Below are 18891 nucleotides of genomic sequence, written 5' to 3'. Positions count from 1 at the left end.
CACTTTTGGTTGTAGAACTTAAAGGAGTTGAGCCAAAGGTTAGAAATCTTTTCAAATAAGGGGTGGAGACTGGGTGGCTTGTGCTCAGATTTTGTGAGGGGGAGAGAGGTCAGGTCCCTCTTTGTAGGCCTGCCACCCCCACCATTCATCACAGAATGGTAGCCAGAGGCCTGGAAAATGGAAATGGAACAGAGATGGAACCATTCACTGCATGTCCTCTCTGCTCCCGTGTGGAGCATCTTTAGACCCACCATAATGGGAGGGACAGAGAAGATTGATGTGTTTATCATGTTAAACAAAAATTGACATGGCTTCACTAAACATCTTCTTTCAAACCCAAACATAAATTATTTCATAATAGGCATTGAAGGTGCCTTCTGGTGACTCTTCTGGTGAAATTGTAGAGTAAGGACTGTTGTTGAGGCTGTCTAAATACCATACATTATAGATCATTGATTTCTTTCTCCAAGCATGTATTGGTGTCATTCATAGTTACTCAATAACAGTATTATAGTGACTGGCTTGTGAAAACCTCATGGGAAGATTCATCAGTCCATATAAACCATATCGCCAGAGCTTTAGCTGCAAGTGCTAAAGCCTTTGGCTTTGCAGAGGCTTCCTCAGCTATCTTCCCTGCCCAGTGGGGCCTCAGAGCACAGTTCGTCTGAGTCCCCTGGCCTGGGCTCTTCGTTGCTGTTCAGAGTGGGGCCAAGCCGAGATCAGGTGGTTTTGGTTGGCCGGCCTCTGCTGCTTCCGTCTGAGGGAGAATGGTAGAAAGCAGAATAGCAGCAACTGCTTCCTCCCTGACCTTTCTGCTCCTTCCCTCTGCCCTCCTGTTGCCTTTCCAAGGATTTGAGTCTGGTTCTTTAAAACAAACAAACAAACAAATAAAAAGCAAAAGACAACGACCAGTGGAACAGTTTGGAAGGCAACTGAAAGGAGAGTATAGGCTGCCCTGTAATCAGAAGCCACTTGAACAACCTTTCATGGTCGTCTTGCTCTCACTCCTTCAGGATCTTTTGCATTTAACCGGACACCCCCAATTTGTTCACATTTTTTCTTACTAATCAGTATTTTTTTTTATTTTTTACTGATTAGTAATTTAAAAGGTGCCGAAAACAAAAACTCTCGTCTAGGTTCCCCTTCAGAGTCTTCCTACCATATAGGGAAAAGTTCTAAATGTGGAAGTTTCGTGCGTGTCCTGCCGGTTTTTTAAAAATCGTTCAAGTGAAGCAAATCTGAAACTGCTGGTGAGTGCCAGCGCTGCAAGTGCCAGGGGTTGAGCTAAGTGCCACGGAGGCAGGACTCTCACTCCAGGTCTGTGACCTTGAATGGTGTTCCCAGAGACAAACAATTCTTACTGGGCCAGAAAGATAAGTACATTGGGTAGGGTGTTTGCCTTGCACAGGGATGACCAGATTTGATCCCCAGCACCACCTGTGGTCTCTAGGCAGTGCTGGTAAAACATTAAAAACAAAAACATCAAAAATTTAAAAAAATTGGGGGGATATACTTTAGAGTGCACAGGGTTATTCCTGCCTCTGTGCTCAGGAACTACTCCTGGAAAGTGTGGGGATCACATGGGTTGCCGGTGATTGAACCTTGATCAGCTGCATGCAAAGAAAGTGCCCTACTTTTGCTGTACTATCGTTCTGGCCCCTAAACTTTTTGAAAAAGAAAAATTTTGGTGGGGGATTAGCAGTCACTCTCAATCAGTGATGCTCCGGAGACGAGATATTCAGACCTTGAGTTCTGGTTGCAGAACAGGCTGTCCAGCCCATTGTATCTTATCCCTGGCCAGGAATCAGTTCTTGACAATGATAATGCACACAGAGTCGTCCCTAGCAGTTTCCGGGTTGTGATGTATACCGAGCATTTGAAGTTGGTCAGCTTACGGTCAGCATGGTAGATACTACTATGGGTAGGGCACTTGTTTTGCATGCTGCCAATTTGAGTTTGATCCTTGGTATCCCATATGGTCCCCTGAGCACCAACAAGAGTGATTCCTGAATGCAGAGCCAGGAGTAACCCCAAGCGCTACAGGGCGTGACCCAAAAAACCCAAGCAAATAAAAAGAACACTTTGGGACTTGAGAGATAGTCTAACAGGGGTCCTCAAACTTTTTAAACAGGGGGCCAGTTCACTGTCCCTCAGACCACTGGAGGGTCTGACTATAGTAAAAACAAAACTTACGAACAAATTCTTATGCACACTGCATAGATCTTATTTTGCAATGAAGAAACAAAACAGATACAAATACAATATGTGGCCCTCGGGCCATAGTTTGAGGACCACTGGTAGCAGGTAGGATGTTTCTCTTACATGTGGCCAATCTAGTTTCAGTCCCCAGCATCCCATATGATTCCCTAAACATTACCAGGAGTGCACAGCCAAGAGTAACACTACCATGTGTGGTACACTTCTCTCCCCCTCCCCCCCCAAAAAAAGATATTGGTCAGTTCTGCACTAGTCAGGGCTCTTAGTCATGGAAGTAGTGGTTTGTGCTTGCAGGCCTTCGAAGCTTAAAGTGCCTTCACCATGACCTCAGTTGCCGTCTCTCAGCTTTCTCTAGGAAATGATGGCAATGACTTGGCAGGTTGTTTCTCTGGGTCCTGGCACCAGTTGTTCAGATTTGAAGTGGGAGCAGCTGCTGAGGCTTTACTTGCTTCTCCCAGAGAAATGTTTGCCAGGTTGGATATTGGCAGTAACCATGTGCAGGATTTTAGTGAATCTCATTTTTTTTTTTGTTGTTTTTTTTGTTTTTTTGGGTCACACCCGGCGTGCTCAGGGGTTACTCCTGGCTGTCTGCTCAGAAATAGCTCCCGGCAGGCACGGGGGACCATATGGGACACCGGGATTCGAACCAACCACCTTTGGTCCTGGATTGGCTGCTTGCAAGGCAAACGCCGCTGTGCTATCTCTCCGGGCCCGTGAATCTCATTTTTTAAAAATTATATTGAAACATTTGTGTTGTACAAAGTTCTTCATAGTTGGGTTCAGACATACAATGAATCAGGGCCAATCCCACCACCACTTTCAACCTCCTTCCACCACGTTTTCAGAGTGTATCCCAACAACACCCATTGCCCCCAGCCTGCCAGTATAACTGGCTCTTTTACAGTTGAGATGGTTAGAGTTTGGGTCTCTTGATTCCATTGTTGTTGACTTTGGCTTGGATATTTAGTTCTGTCCTTTTTTTTTTTTTTTCCTCAACCAATGAACCTGAGACCGCTTGGCCCCCGGCTCCCATCCTTTCATATTGGTGTTTTTCTTCTTCCACTCAGTTTCCTTTTTGCTATACTCTGGGGAAGGGTGTTTGAGACAACTCCCTTTTGGACCATCTCATTTCTTCATGCAATTTTTCTAAATACCACATATAAGTGATATCATTCTGTATTTACCCTTCTACCTAGATGTCCAACAACAGACGAGTGGATCATGAAGATGTACATATATACAATGGAATACTACATAGCTATAAGGAATGATGCAATCATGCAGTTTGCAGCAACATGGATGGAACTTGAAGATGTTATGTGAATCACATTTTTACTCCCCTCAGAATTATTTTTTTTTTGAAGTTAATTTCCAACTAACTGCACTTTTTTTTTCTTTTCATTTTGGTTTTTTGGGCCACACCTGGCAGTGCTCTGGGGTTACTCCTGGCTCTGTGCTTAGAAATCACGCCTGGCAGACTTGGGGAATCATATGGGATGCTGGGGGATTAAACCCTGGTCACCTGCGTGCAAGGCAAGCACCCTACTCGTGTACTACCTACTACTCTGATCTGAACTGACCAATTTCAAATGCTGAATATACATCGACTTAAATCTGCACTTAGAGATCACTCTTGTTGGGACTTGAGCCCAGGTCACCACAGGGCAAAATCCTCTATCTGCTGTCCTATTGTTCACGTTTTGTTGATTGTTTGAGGTAGGAAGGTAAATCAGTTCCTTTCTTCTTGGGTCTGTAGTAACTGTTTTGAGCTCCAGTTTCTCTCTTCTGCACTGTAATTCTAATTCAACATAATTCTCACTCTAGAAACATTGCATACACATTTTTCCCTTCTAGTCAGTTGGTGCTTCCTTTGCCTGCCCACCACCCCATAAAAGGCCATTTCTTCCTCCCCACCGGGAAACCCCTCTGCTGCCTTCATAGTGCCTCTGCCAGTTGTGTGACTGGACAGTCCAGAGTTGGCCTTTTGAACATTGCAGGAAATCCCCTCACCAGGCCTAAGGAAATTCACTATCACGGTCACTTTCATGTTAATTTTGTAGCCTGCTACTTTGCTATATACAAATTTATTGTTTCTAAAAGCCTTTTGATAAGAGTCTTTAAAATTTTCTGAATATAGTATCATAATATCTGTGAACACTGAGAGCTTGACTTCATTCTTTCCTAACTGGATGCCCTTGATATCTTTTTTTTTTTTTTTTGTGGTTTTTGGGTCACACCTGGCAGTGCTCAGGGACTATTCCTGGCTCCAGGTTCAGAAATTGCTCCTGGCAGGCACGGGGGACCATATGGGGCACCGGGATTTGAACCAATGACCTCCTGCATGAAAGGCAAACGCCTTACCTCCATGCTATCTCTCCGGCTCCCCTTGATATCTTTTTCTTGTCAGGTTGCTATGGCAAGTGCACCCAGTACTATGCTGAATAGGAGTGGCAAGAGGGGACAGCCTTGTCTCGTGCCAGATCTTAGAAGGTTTATAGCTTTCCCCCATTGAGTATAATATTTACTATGGGCTTATGGTAAAATGGCCTTGAGCATATTGATAAGAATTTCTTCCATTCCATTCCTTCCATTCTCTGCATCTATTGAGATGGTCATATGATTTTCATTTTTCCTTTTGATAAAAGTATATTACGTTGACTTATACTTGCTTATGTCAAACCATCCTTGTATTTCTAGAATGAATTCTACTTGGTCATGGTGTATGACCATCTTGATGACGTGTTGGATCATATTTGCTAGGATTTTGTTGAGGATCTTTGCATCTGTATTCATCAAGGATATTGGCCCATAGTTCTATATTTTTGTGCATCTCTGTCTGCTTTTGGTACAAGGTAATGTTACCTAATAGAAACTTTGGAGTGTTTCTGTTTCTTCAGTTTCCTGGAAGAGCCTGAAAAGTACTGGCAGTAGGTCCTCTTTAAAGATTTGAAAAAATTCACTAGGGAGTCCATTTGGGCCTGGGCTTTTGTTATTGGGAAGACTTTTGATTACTATTTTCATTTCCCCAATAGTGATAAGTTTGTTCAGATATTTCAGATCATCTTGGTTCAACCTTAGGAGATTATAAGTCCAAGAACTTACCCATTTCTTCCAGGTTTTCTTGTTTTGTGTGGCATAAAGTTTCTCAAAGTAATCTCTGATTACCCTTTCAATTTCTGCAGTGTCAGGCCCCTTCTTTGTTTCTAATGAATGTTTGCAAAGTTATACATTTTCCTCTTAGTACCGATTTTGCTGTGTCCAACACATTCTGATATTTTGTGTCTTCATTCTTATTTGTGTCCAAGAATTTTTTTATTTTCTCTTTAATTTAATCTTTGACCTTCTGGTTGTTCAGTAGTGAGCTGTGTAATTTCCAGGTGCTAATGTTTTTCTCTCTGTCTGTTTGTAATTCACTTCTAATTTCAGTGCATAATGATCTGAGACAGTGGTTGCTACAGAGAAATCCTGCTTTTTAAAAGTTTGTGTGGGCCCCCACCGAACTTTCGCCCAATTCTCTTTCTCTCCCTCCCTTCCTTCTTCGTCCTCCCCGCCCCTGCCCCACCCCTCCTCCTAAAAAAAGAGAAAAGAAAGTGTGTGTGGGGGGCTTCCCAGCAATGCTCAGGGAATCCAGGCATCACTCCTGTTGGAACTCAGCTGTACTGTACGACTTATTGCTCAGGTGCCTGGGGCCACTGGGGCCACACCTGGGGTGGAGGGTATGTGGCTGAAAGTGATGTGATGCCAGGTTTGAACTCAGGATCTGGTATGAGCAGGGCCTATGTTCCTCTCTCTCCTGCCGAGAAATCCTGCTTTGTGCTTTTATGATTTCTTAAAATAATAGGGCGAAGCTTCGCCTCTCATAGACCCAGAAAAGCAAAGAGAACTAGGTTAGACAGAACTTCCCACAATCTTTGTGCTGACAGCACCCACTCTCCTGGCTGAGTCAGCATCAGAAAGAGCTTGGGGCCCACACATGTCCCTTGCCAGTCACCAGCCAGATGAGTGCATCATCTTCCTCTGGTGAAGCTGGAGTGTGTGTATCGGTGTATGTTTGTGTGTGTGTGTGTGTGTGAGAGAGAGAGAGAGAGAGAGAGAGAGAGAGAGAGAGAGAGAGAGAGAGAGAGAGAGAGACATATATGTGTATATAGATGTAATACAGGAGTAAAAGAGAAAGAAATGCCACACAAGGGAGGAACTTTCTATAGGGGTAAGTCCTAGAATTATGTTTTTAGCACCTGCAAGTTGCATGGCCTTTGCTAAGGCTCAAAAACAGAGAATGTTCCTTAATACTTTACCTTTCCAGTGCACTTAAATTTATTGCCTCAGCTAGGAGTATGGTTAGGAGGAACTAGGGTTTTGGTTAGGGTGTTTTTTTTTTAAAGTATACTATATTATTTCAACTCTAAGTTGTAACTTTTGTTCATCTTGAAATGAATTTAGGGACTTATGATCACCAGTTGTTTTCAAAACTAATACTTCTCACACAGTTACTATTACAAGTTTTGTTTCACATATACAGACTTGGTGTGTTTGGGTACAGAGGTGACCCTGATCTGTTATGATAATCAGTGGTAGGTCTTGGCCATCTGGGCTGAGATAGTTCCACTGCATCGTTTCTCCTCCGGTGGTGGAGTACAGTGTGTTGTGCTAGTCAGGTTATATCCAGGAGCAAGTTTCACTTGAGATAAAGCACTAAGAGTGAACCCAGAACCTCACACATGCACAGCAAGTACTTTACCACCAAACTCTATCTCCACCCCTTTCCAGGTACCATTTTAACCATCTACAAAAATAAGCTTCAAAGGGGTGGTTGGAGGTGAAATCAGAGTGATAGTTAGCTGTTCTGGGGTCAAGGGGGTGATGGGCAGCTATCCTGAAGCTGGAGTGATGCATAGCAGTCCTGGAACCGTCCTCAGTTGCTCTGTGCAGACCCTCAACTTGGGGAGAAGCGTGGGAGCTTTTTCCAGTGTCCTTAGCCTTTAGATAGTTCTTCTCTATAGACCTCTGTCAGGCTTCACACAGTAGGTCTTCATGCTTGAACTGTCCCTGCTCCCACCCTTACCAGCCCTGGCTGAGGAGAAAGGCTCCACTTTGTACCTGGACCGGAATGAAAGTCTGGTCTCCTTTGTAAGGGGGGTCAAGGAGGAAGGGCCTTGCTTCCAGCTGTCCCTGCAGCTTGTTTTCTTTGTGGATCATGTCTCTTCATCTTCTGCAGACGACTCAGGCCAGGGACCAACTTCCTGTCCTTGGCCCTTGCCAGGTGCCTCCTGGTTTGTGTTACAGCTGCGAGTTTGCTCAGGGAGCTCCTGAGTTCTTCTGACCAGCATGGACAGGAAGAGCCTGGTTCTCTCTCAGTGTTGCTCTCTACTCATGGGCCACATTTGGCTGAATAAACCTCTTGGTTACTGGGAAAATAATTCAAATGGTGGATCATGAGTGGGGCCCCAAGTTTGGTCCTTGGCACAGCTTAGATGCCCACACCTCCATCCAAACAATGCTGGGGGTAACACTGGTGGGCTCTGAGCACTGAGCACTGTGTTCTATGGCAGTCATAACTGTGTCATGAGTGACCATAGAGGCCTGCACTACTTGCAGTACTGGTGTGTCTTCCCCCCACTTCTTTTGAAAAGCACATTTGCTGGAACCAGGCCTTGTACCTCATGCACTGCCTCGGAGCTTGGAGGGCTCCTTCCTGAGCCTTGGCTCTGGCCTCATTTTCAGCAGGGAAGTGCCGACCTCTCTGCTTGGCCAGAGTTGAACTCAGATCCTGACTGTTCACTGTCTGTGTGTCACCTGCCCACCCCTCACCCTCTGCACACACACAGAATCTCTGAGTGCTGGTGCACTGCAGGGCAGGGAATGCATGTGTGCAGTGAACACCGTACAGAATGAAGATGGAGTTTTCCTCATCTTTAGGAAGCCATTCTGCTCCTACCATGTGCTATTTGATCAGGAGTTAGGTTGGGCTCTGTCACAGGGTTAGTGTACATGGGCCCCATGTTATGACAGTTTCTGGCTCTGCACTGATTTGGGGCTGGGGCGGACCCCTCCCCAAACACCCCAAGGGGTGTTTCCACTTAGACTTCAGCACCAGATTCCAGGCAGTGGCAACGCCTGCTCTCCACCAGCACTTCTGCTGGAGCACCCATCTGCTCCTTAGCAAAGCAACTCCTACCATCTCCAGTTTCCATTTCCCATTTGGTCAAAATCTGAATAGTCTAGAGACTCTGGAGATGGCTCAGAGGACTCATGCTTTGCGTTTGAGAGATCCAGGTTCAAACCCTAGCATACTGCACACACAGTAATCCAAACACCACAAAGCTATTTCAGACCAACTGTTAGTTAATCTCTGCCTTCCTCAGGTATTGATGTTGTTTGGGCTGATTAGGTTGGGGTGTCGATGTGGTCTCCCACTTTGAAATGCATTGAGCAGAACTGTGTGCCTATGTCTTCTGAGTGATGTGTAGGGCCATGATGGATGCTTACCCACAGCTTTTTGTTGGTGAGATATGGTTGACCAGACGACCTTGTCCCTCCTGGGGTCCTGCATGGGAGTTTTAAGAATCTTCATTACAGCCACTAGAATAGGATGACATAGGCCTCTAGAGAAGCTGGAGAAGCCGGTGTTCAACAGGAGTCACAGCTGTTCGTTCCTTCCTCTTCTCAGGGACTTTATCCTTTGGTATCTTCATTTCTGGAATTCCCTATGAGGAAGAGGTTTCCCAGTGGTTTGTTTGGCTTCTGGGAAGCTGGTACAGCAAAATAAAGATGGTTTGGAAGCTCTGCTCTCTTGACATGTGATTTCTCATCTCTGCCTCTGTTGTTTTGTTGGTGACATGGGAATGGTTTGGTGAGGAGGATTGTAACACATTGACATCGGCGCCGCAATTTGTGTTAACTAAGCCCCATCTTAGCATGAATTCTTAGATGGTTCAACTCTGGATTTTGTTTGTCCAGATCCTGACTTGGAGCAGAGGCATTGCCCACCAGTTAGCTAGTCAGTCTTGCTGCCTTTCCCCCAAACAACTTTTCCAGTTATCTGATTCTCTAATACCAGCTGCCATCCCAGATTTTCCTTTAGTTCTTAGATTTAGTTCAAGACCCTCAGTTCTGTAAATGCTGGTGGGTGAATTGAAGAAGGATTACAGTCTATGAAAAGGATTGTAATCTATGTAACTTGTCAATGTTTGCACCTGATATTCTGAGTCTAGGAGGAAATGCACGAGAAGCTGGAAACATTTGCCAGGAGAGGACAGAATAGACCATGCTAGGCTGGTAGATGAAGTTCTGTCTATACTCTACTTGAAGTTGGGGGAGAACGCCCCCAAAGTCAGGCGAGGAAGGGGATTTGACTGCCCCAGCTTCTCTGAAGCCACGAAAGGATGCAGGAAGCCCTGCCTGGCCAATCTCTTTAGGGCTGACATCTGGAGTAGGCGCGACTAACTGCTGGCTGCTAACTCGACTCATGTTATAACTCCGTGATGCTCATGTTACAACTGCCCTTTTTCACAGGGATGCTGGAAGATGGAAAGAAATTCGATTCTTCCCGGGACAGAAACAAGCCCTTTAAGTTTATGCTAGGCAAGCAGGAAGTGATCCGAGGCTGGGAAGAAGGGGTTGCCCAGGTATGCTCTCATTTGTTTCTACCTTAAGTCTACCTTTGTAAGTGATATTTATTCCTGTGGTTCAAGGATTTTATTTTATTTTTTTGTTTGTTTTGTTTTGGGGCCATACTACAAGGAGCAGTGCTCAGGGCTCACTCCGGGCTCTGCACTCAGGGATCATGCCTGGCAGGGTGGAGGGAACCACATGGTATGCTAGGGATCAATCTTAGATTGGCCTCATGCAAGGCAAGCTTTACCTGCTGTACTTTCTAGCTTTCTGATTCAAAGATTTTAAGTGTTAAGTGTTAAGGGGTCACTTTAGTGTCTCAGCATACACACAGCATGTGCCAGGCCCTTGGCTTCATCTTTGGCACTGCATGGTCGCCCGAATCCCCTGTGCCCTAAGCAGTGCCAGTTGGGGCTGTGATGGCACTTGAGTACACGTGTGCCGGACCCAATAACTGTACCTCCTAGACGAGCATCACCAGAAGGGACCCCTTGCTCCCCTTAGCCTCTCTGCATGTTTGTTTCCCTGTCTTTTTGTTTTTATGATGTAAGGTAACTTTTATTTCTCTATTTCTAATCTGGGAGCAGGTAGGGGAAGAGGGTTAGGTCATACCTGGTCATGCTCAGGAGAGATCCTGTGTGGTATTCAGGGGACCATATGTGCTGCTAGGGTTTGGTGAATGCAAGGCAAACACCTGTATTCTCTGGCCCTTTCTAGTTTTCCCACCAGTAATTCCTGTTCTGGTATCTTTAATTTTAGAATTTCTTTTTTTTTTTTTTTTTTTTTTTTGGTTTTTGGGCCACACCCGTTTGATGCTCAGGGGTTACTCCTGGCTATGTGCTCAGAAATCGCCCCTGGCTTGGGGGGACCATATGGGACGCCGGGGGATCGAACCGTGGTCCTTCCTTGGCTAGCGCTTGCAAGGCAGACACCTTACCTCCAGCGCCACCTACCCGGCCCCAATTTTAGAATTTCTTTAAGCATATACTGTGAGCACTTTTTCTTTTAGACATGTTCTATACTTAGACATTGTTCTATACTTTTCTTTTTCACTGACCTGTCTTTGACATGACATGCTGGTATACACAAGAGTGGGAAAACCTTATAGCTCTATTGTATTCCCTCAGGTGGCTGTGTTGAGTTTATCATTTGTCCTGTTTCTTGTCTTTAGCCATTTGAGTCATTACCACATCTGACTACTGTGAGCACTTCAGTGGCAGGTCGTGTGTGGACTTTGTTTTACATTTGTTGAAGTGTTGCTGTTGGCAGTCTCGGATGTGGTGTGCTTTTCTGGGGACCAGAGTGTTAGTTGCCAGCAAGGGACTGTGAACGTGTCTGTCTCCTTGGGTCCCACTAGCACTGATATGAAACATTTGGGTTCAGGGGAGTATGACAAAGGAAAAATACAGCCTCAGTGTAGCTTCATCTATGTTTGTTCCATTGGCATACCTGCACAGCATATGCAGAGGAAAGTTATTTTGTTTGTCTTGACAGTTTCCTTATCTCTCCCTTTTCCTGCTGTAGACAGTTTTTTCTTTTAATGGTTTGAGATTCCCGGTACTCATTAGGAGGTACAGGATTTTCAGATTATCACTTGGATTCTTTCCATCAAGCCGGAAATTCTGTTCTTGGCACTCACCAGATAAAGTGAGTTTGCTGTGGCCTGGGACCTGGCACTTAACTTAGGCCCTGTCTGATGGCATTAGTTTATTTCCTTCTCTCCAAAGAGAATTGGAGGTTTAATGGAAAGAGAGAAAGACTCATTCTTTTTTCAGGTGTCGTTGCAGCACTGATTCACTGATTTATCTCCACATAAGTGGTTTTGCTTTAGAAACTTTAAGCCAGGTGTCTCAATTTCTGTCCCTGCAGGGGCAGAGGATTGGCTGTGCACAGGGAGATTTTGTGGCTCGCTTCCCTTTGGAATCTTTGCCAGCTTTGCCTTTCTGTTCAGTCCATTCCTACCTCTCACGTCTAGCTGGCTCTGTGCACCCTTAGCCCACCCCCCATCTCTCATGCCAGCTATTGTCCACACCACGGCTCTTCCCAGAATGTTCCTGTACTGGAACAATGACTATGTTGTGTGTTCCAAGAGCTGTAGCTGCTACCGCTATAGTATTATCAGCCGATGTCACATCCCAGGCTGGCCAAGTATGACACTTGGGAAGATGCCCAGGCTCCCCTTGCACCCTGTGTGCTTTGGTGTCAGCCACAGCCTTGGCGCCTGGGAGGAGTCTCAGGCCTACATAGAACCTTGTTATTTCCCCACAACACTGGGCACCCCACAGGTCATTCATGTTCATGGGCTATTCCTTGTGCATTGATCCTGACCCCCTAGAACAGCATTTAAACGTCTTCATGTGAAGCTTCTCCACCTCCCCAACCCTAGTACCAGGGACTGAATCCAGCATTTCATAAATGCAAGGTCTGTGCTATATTGCTGAGCCATGTCGCTGGTCCCTTTACTATTGTTTTGATTTTGTGTGTTTATTGGTAAACATTCATGCCACAGGTGCATTTTTGGTCACTTGTCCACCCTACCCACCTCAAATGCTGTATCTTGGACATTTTTCCAAGTACATGAAAAGTTAAAGTCCCATTCCAGCGCCTGGCTAGCACATCTGTAGTCCACCTGTGTACCCACTATCTCCATAAAAGGACATGTGGGTCCTTGAAGTGGAATTGCCAGGAAAATCATTGGATCGTTTTTGATTTTGGTAGATTAAGGCTTTGAGTTCTATCAGTCCACATGTCCCATTTTCTGAAAGGAGTGTGGAGGCAGCAAAGCTGCCAGTAGCAGTAGAAGCTTTGTGAGAGCTTGTGGCTTCTCTGTCCCTGTCTCCTTGTCTTATCAGAGACCAGGATTGAGTACACAGACAGCAGCGACAGGTGCAAGGCTGGCACAAAGCACTGTCTGCTTGCTCACTGTTCAGAAAACAGATAGTGGGGCTTTGCCTTTGATTCCAACAAATGGAGAAAATACTTATCCTAAAAAGTGAATTTTGGGGGCCAGAGCTATGGCGCAACATAGGACATTTGCCTTGCACGCACTAACCTAGGACAGACCTCAGTTTGACCCCCTGGATTCCCATGTGGTCCCCCAAGCCAGGAGCGATTTCTGAGCATGTAGCCAGGAGTAACCCTTAGCGCGTCACAAGTGTGGCTCAAAAAACAAAAAAAAAAAGTGAATTTTGACCCTGACTATTGTATTCTCTTTCCTGTGGAAAACCATTGGTGTTATTTATGCCCTTCCAGCAATATTTTCACTTTACACAGGTGGGTACAGAATACATATGCGTAAATATCGCCATCTTTTAAAACACACGTGTTTGCTGTTGTATTTCAGGAAATCTTGGCCTTGAAAGTTCTTTCTTTTCTTTTTAATTTCTTCTTTTTTTCCTTTTGAGTCATACCCCAGCAGTTCTTGGGGATGGGCCATATGGATTGAACTCAGGTTGGCCATACATCTGCAAAGCAAGTGACTTACCTGCTGTACTGTCTGGCCTCATTTTTTATATTCATAATAGTGTTGAAAGTAAAGAAGTATAGTTGCCCCAAATAGTCCCTTTGAGCAAAAATGGCACTTTTTAAGAGCTTAGATGACATTTACGTGTCCTTTGAGTGACAGGCCACTGAGACATACCAGGCAGTGATGCTTTTCAAATATTGGCTGCCTGAAGTGTGGGGTCTCAGCTTACAGTTCCACATAAGAAATTAGACAGATGGGCCGGAGAGATAGCATGAAGGTAAGGCGTTTGCCTTCCATGCAGAAGGTCAGTGGTTCAAATCCCAGCATCCCAGATGGTCTCCTGAGCCTGCCAGGAGCTATTTCTGAGCATAGAGCCAGGAGTAACCCCTGAGCACTGTCGGGTGTGACCCAAAAACCAAAAAAGAAAGAAAGAAAGAAATTAGACAGAGTCGTGGGAAAATTTGCATTTCAGCCAGGAGGTGTTGAGCAATTTCTTGCATCTTACTGAGCCAGCTTAGTTTCTCATCTCTGCTACTTTTTCTGCCACTTCTTTTGTTTTGTTTTGGTTTTGTGGGCCACACCTGATGATGCTCAGGAGTTACTCCTGGCTATGCACTCAGAAATCGCTCCTGGCTTGGGGGACCATATGGGATGCTGGGGGATCTAACCGTGGTCGGTCTTGGGTCAGCCTTGTGCAAGGCAAGCACCTTACCGCTGAGCCAGAGTTTAACATAAATTGCCTGTTGGTCAGGGTTGGTAATTAAGGGTATTTGTGCTAATTAACTCAGAAAAGGTGAAAGGAAAAAATAAAGTGATTTTGCAAGTTTTACTACAGAGTCAGGTTAGTCCTGAGCATCTCAGTTATTCTGGGAGCCAGGGAGGATTTGGCCCCACTCTGGTGTGACCAGTGACCTGTCTGGCCCCTTGGAGCCAGATGCAAGGACCAGCCTGCTGCCCTGCTGTCCACACAGACTTGGCAAGGTCATGGGTACAGGGCCTGGCTAAGGCCCCCAGGTGGACTCTGTGGCTCGTGGAGGCTGTTGGGTGTGTGTGCTACTGATGGTCTTTCATTCTTCCCACAGATGAGTGTGGGTCAGAGAGCCAAACTGATTATCTCCCCAGACTACGCCTATGGTCATACTGGACACCCAGGCATCATCCCACCCAACGCTACTCTCTTCTTTGATGTGGAACTTCTAAAGCTGGAATGACAGGAATGGCTTCCCCCTGCGCTCCCCATTCTTGGGTAAGAAAGTGGCACACCCGTCTCTCCCTCTCCCTGTCTTGCTCCTTCTCCCTCCCTCTCTCCCTCTTCTCTGCCTTCTTCTGTCTAGTCTCCTTCTGTCTCAGTATTAACAGTCTGGTCATCTCTGAGTGATGCTGGTCTTTTCCAGTGGTATCATTCGGTAGTTTGGTCATAGCTCCTCACAGCATCAGTGTAGCCTCACACCAAGAAGGCTCCTTAGGCATCACTGGAGTGCTCACTGTTACCAAGATGTTGGGCTGTGCATGACTGCTTTTTTTGTTCGTTATTGTTTCTGAGCTGCATTTAGCAGTGCTTGGGGGCTGTTCTGTGCTGGGATGGCGTTGGCATGCTTGTTGCGAAGCATGCACTCCTCCCCTCTGAGCTCTCTCTCTGGTCCCCTTGATGCTTAGTGGGTCTTTTTGTTTTGGGCCATTCCTGAGTTTGTGCTTAGGGATCACTTCCGTGGGCTCAGAGGACCAGATAGGATGGCAGGGATGGAACCCAGGTTGGCTGTGGGCAAAGCAAGCACTTTGCTATTCTGTCACTGTAGCACATGCATGCTCAAGGATCACTGGGGGGGGGGGGTAGGGTGTGTGGATCATATGTGGGATCGAACCCAGGTTATCTATGTACAGGCAATCCACTGTACTATCCACTGAACTATTGCATCAGCCATATTGCTTATATTATGCTTGTTTATTGGTTGGTTCTATTTTTGTTGTTTGTAACTGAATATATAGTGCCAAGTTTGTGGGCCAACGTTTTAAGAAGTAAGACTGGGGGCCGGAGAGATAGCACAGCAGTAAGGCATTTGCCTTGCATGCAGAAGGATGGTGGTTCGAATTCCAGCATCCTATATGGTCCCCTGAGCCTACAGGGGTGATTTCTGAGCATAGAGCCAGAAGTAGCCCCTAAGCACTGCTGGGTGTGACCCAAAAACCAAAAAAAAAAAGAAAAGAAAAGAAGTGAGACTGTTGTGGTCCAGACTCAGAACACTTGAGCCAGCAAGCTTGTTCCTTGTGGAGTGAAAGTTGAGTCAGAGATGGGTTTTTCAGTGTAAACAACAACAAAAGTCCAGTTCTATGAAGGCGTATAGGGTCCTGGGCCTCCCTCCCTCTGAAACAGATGCAAACAGCCCCAGAGAGAAGGGCTTCCTTTATATCCTGTATCCTCATGGCCTTTGGGTGGCGCTAGAACCCTCAAATGCCTGCGTGTTGGTTGGACCACTTCTCTGCTTTCCTCTTCCTTCTCTGGGACAAATGGGTCGCAGCTTGGGGAGGAGACAGCTTGTTTCAAAACATTATTGTGGGCTGTTCTGGTGTAACCTTGTGCCTTTTGGGGAGGGGCTGTAGAATTTGGGGCCACACCCACAAGGTGGCGGAGATCCAACCCAAGTGGGCCCGAGTGCAAATCACATGCACTCTAGCCTTTGGAGTATCACCTTAGCCCCTTTGACTTGTTCATTCTTTCCTCAGTAGTTTGAGGAGACTAGTAGGTCAAAGGCCTGGGCAGGTTTGATGACCCATGTCCTTTCTGCCAGAAAGAATCCCCAGAGCTCACAGCCTCTGTCTGCTCCTGCACAAACCTTACTTTTTTTTTTTTTTTTTTTTTTGGTTTTTGGGCCACACCCGTTTGACGCTCAGGGGTTACTCCTGGCTATGCGCTCAGAAGTCACTCCTGGCTTGGGGGACCATATGGGACACCGGGGGATCGAACCTCGGTCCGGTCCGTCCTAGGCTAGCGCTGGCAAGGCAGACACCTTACCTTTAGCGCCACCGCCCGGCCCCCACAAACCTTACTTATTGCTCTTTGAGAACAGTGTCACTTAACAGAGACCTGTCCAAGAGCCTATAGTTGTCCTGATGTGAAAACAGACTTTCTGTGAATGGGTAGAAAGAAGGGAGGGGAAGAGAAGTGCTGAAGGACTGAGTTCCCTCAGCACCCTCTGTGTACTCTGCCAAAGAGAAGTTCAGTACTTGCTGCAGGGGATCTTGAAGGAAGCCCCAAGGACACACCCCAAGGTTGCCAGTTCTTATAAATGAAAGAATACTGCTGTAGGTATGGAACTCAGGGCCTCACACTCTGATGCTTAGCCACTCCCGCAACACTTTTCTTTTTTTTTTTTTTTTTTTTTTTTTTGTGGTTTTTGGGTCACACCCGGCAGTGCTCAGGGGTTATTCCTGGCTCCAGGCTCAGAAATTGCTCCTGGCAGGCACGGGAGGACCATATATGGGACGCCGGGATTCGAACCGATGACCTCCTGCATGAGAGGCAAACGCCTTACCTCCATGCTATCTCTCCGGCCCCCGCAACACTTTTCTACTTGTTTTTTTTTATTGCAGCAGAAATTTAGCCAAGCCACTGGATCTGCAGCTAGAGCAGAAAGGAATTAGTTTCAGTCCAACTTGGTTGGTTAGGATGGGGAGCTAGTGTGGCCCGTAGCTGTCCCTGCCATAGATAGAGAACTGTCCAGGTTGCTGGGGTTTATAAACTCACCAACTTCTCGTCCCCAACAGATGTGCCGTGGAGGGATCTGGCACCTCCCAACGCCAGCAGGCGGATCCACACGGAGCTTTTCCTGACGTCCCACTCCACTCTGTAGAAACATCTTCCCCGACTGAATGTTCTATCACCTGGCTTTGCTCTTCCCCTTTCTCCTCGTATGTGTGTTGACCAACTATATGCCATAAACCTCAAGTTAGTTGTTTTATTCTGTTTTCATTTTGGGGTGAAGATTCAGTTTCGGTCTTTTGAAATAGGTTTCCAATGAAGTATTAGTCGAGTATTAACAGCACAAGCAATGGGTTAACTTCAGAATGGGAATTGGTGTGGGTGGGAGGAGTGCAAGAATTTTTATTTTATTTTTTTTTGATGAAATTTTTATTATATATTAAACATTCTTGCTGCTGCGCTGCAAAGCCATAGCAGATTTGAGGCGCTCTTGAGGGCGGAAATATTCTCTGAGTTGAGAGAAGTCCTTGGGTTGAATGAACAGCCCTACCTAAAATGAAGTGGGGAGAGCCTTTGCCTTCACTGCCTGCCCCACCCTCCCCTTAATATCCTTTGCCTTCGAAAGCAGATTGTTTTCACGACAATGATGGACACTACAGGTATCCTCTGGGCCTCTCAGGACCCCTGAAGCCTTCTCTGTGGCCGGGCCCTTCCCTCTGTCCCTCCCTTCCCCCTTCCTGTGGTTTTTCTAATGGATATTCAGGACTTTTTGTAATCTAGTTATCCAAACTACACTTCCTAAATTTTAAGAACTTCAACGGAAAGTTTAAATTGAAGGTGCTGTTTCTCACCACCAGTGAAAGCCCCGTCGTCACGACCAACCCTCAAGTGTTCTCTTGGGAATGACGCTGCTCGTCGCAGCTTCGGCAACTCTGTCCTCTGATGCTCGGCTCCCTGCCCGTTTCAAAGTCCCTGGCTCTTCCTCCTCTCCCCCTCTCACCCCTTTGCTGTCTTGTGTAGTGATTTGGTGAGAGAAATTATTGCTGCCCACCCCACCTCCCCGCACTACGTATGAGTTTCAAGTTTTATTATTGCAATAAAAGTGCTTTATGCTGGCTTTTCTCAGCTCTGTGTGATGGTGGTCACTTGGTCACTTTCAGCTGGTCTTTGGGACACGGGTGGGGGGGTGGAGAGAAAGAGACAGAGAGAGAGCGAGCACGTGTGTTTGTGTTTGTGTATGTGTATTCATTCGAGGTGAAGTTTCAGAAATGAACTTGAGCAGTGAACATGCTTTCCCTTCTTTTGATCTATATGGTGGGAATGGAGGGAGGAAAGCATTAGGGAGATCAGAGAGATCGGGAGCACCCTCTTGACAATCACAGATGTTTATTAGATGCTGTGGGCTGGGGGGAGTCTGGGTCTGAGGTAATCAGGAAGTGGGAGATGTGACCACTCTCAGTGAATGATGAATCAAAGCCCAGTGGGATGGAAGCACACCATTGGGGTGCCTTGTATGAGGCATATGCCTTAATCCCTGCACAACCCCTTGACCTCATACTTTTTGTCTGTTTGTTTGTTTGTTTGTGTTTGGGGGCTACCTTTTGGGGTCATTTTGGCAAGAGTTGCAGAACTTTGACCAGACTAGTAGAAGTCAGATTCACAGATACACAGTAGGACTTCTCAGGCTAGAAGGTGAGGGAGGGAGTCCTAGGGAATTAGAGATTCCCTGTCAGACCCTCACTGCAAACTACTCCTTATAGACTATTTTAAACTCAGTCTATTATTGTATTATACTAGCCATTTGTGTGTTCCATTTTACTTTAAGAATCTTATTTCTAAAAGAAAGCAAAATAAGATTAAATCAGATGTTTGCAAGGAACATTCCTTCTTAATCAAGAAA

At 46.0% G+C, this 18891-nt stretch overlaps 1 protein-coding gene across 1 annotated transcript in view; it reads left to right on the top strand.

The window, feature by feature from the left end:
• FKBP1A (FKBP prolyl isomerase 1A) overlaps positions 1-18108 on the top strand; it is a 33070-nt gene extending 14962 nt beyond the window's left edge. The window contains exons 3-5 of the mRNA XM_049779452.1: positions 9730-9842; positions 14377-14540; positions 17057-18108. Coding sequence (XP_049635409.1) covers positions 9730-9842; positions 14377-14505 — 242 coding nt within the window. The 3' untranslated portion in view covers positions 14506-14540; positions 17057-18108. The remainder of the gene's footprint in view (positions 1-9729; positions 9843-14376; positions 14541-17056) is intronic.
• Positions 18109-18891: the final 783 nt, after the last annotated feature.

This window comes from Suncus etruscus, chromosome 9 (assembly GCF_024139225.1).
Source record: "Suncus etruscus isolate mSunEtr1 chromosome 9, mSunEtr1.pri.cur, whole genome shotgun sequence".
NCBI lineage: Eukaryota > Metazoa > Chordata > Mammalia > Eulipotyphla > Soricidae > Suncus > Suncus etruscus.
The sequence above is the reverse complement of the archived record's forward strand: the minus strand, read 5'-3'. Positions and strand labels throughout refer to the sequence as shown.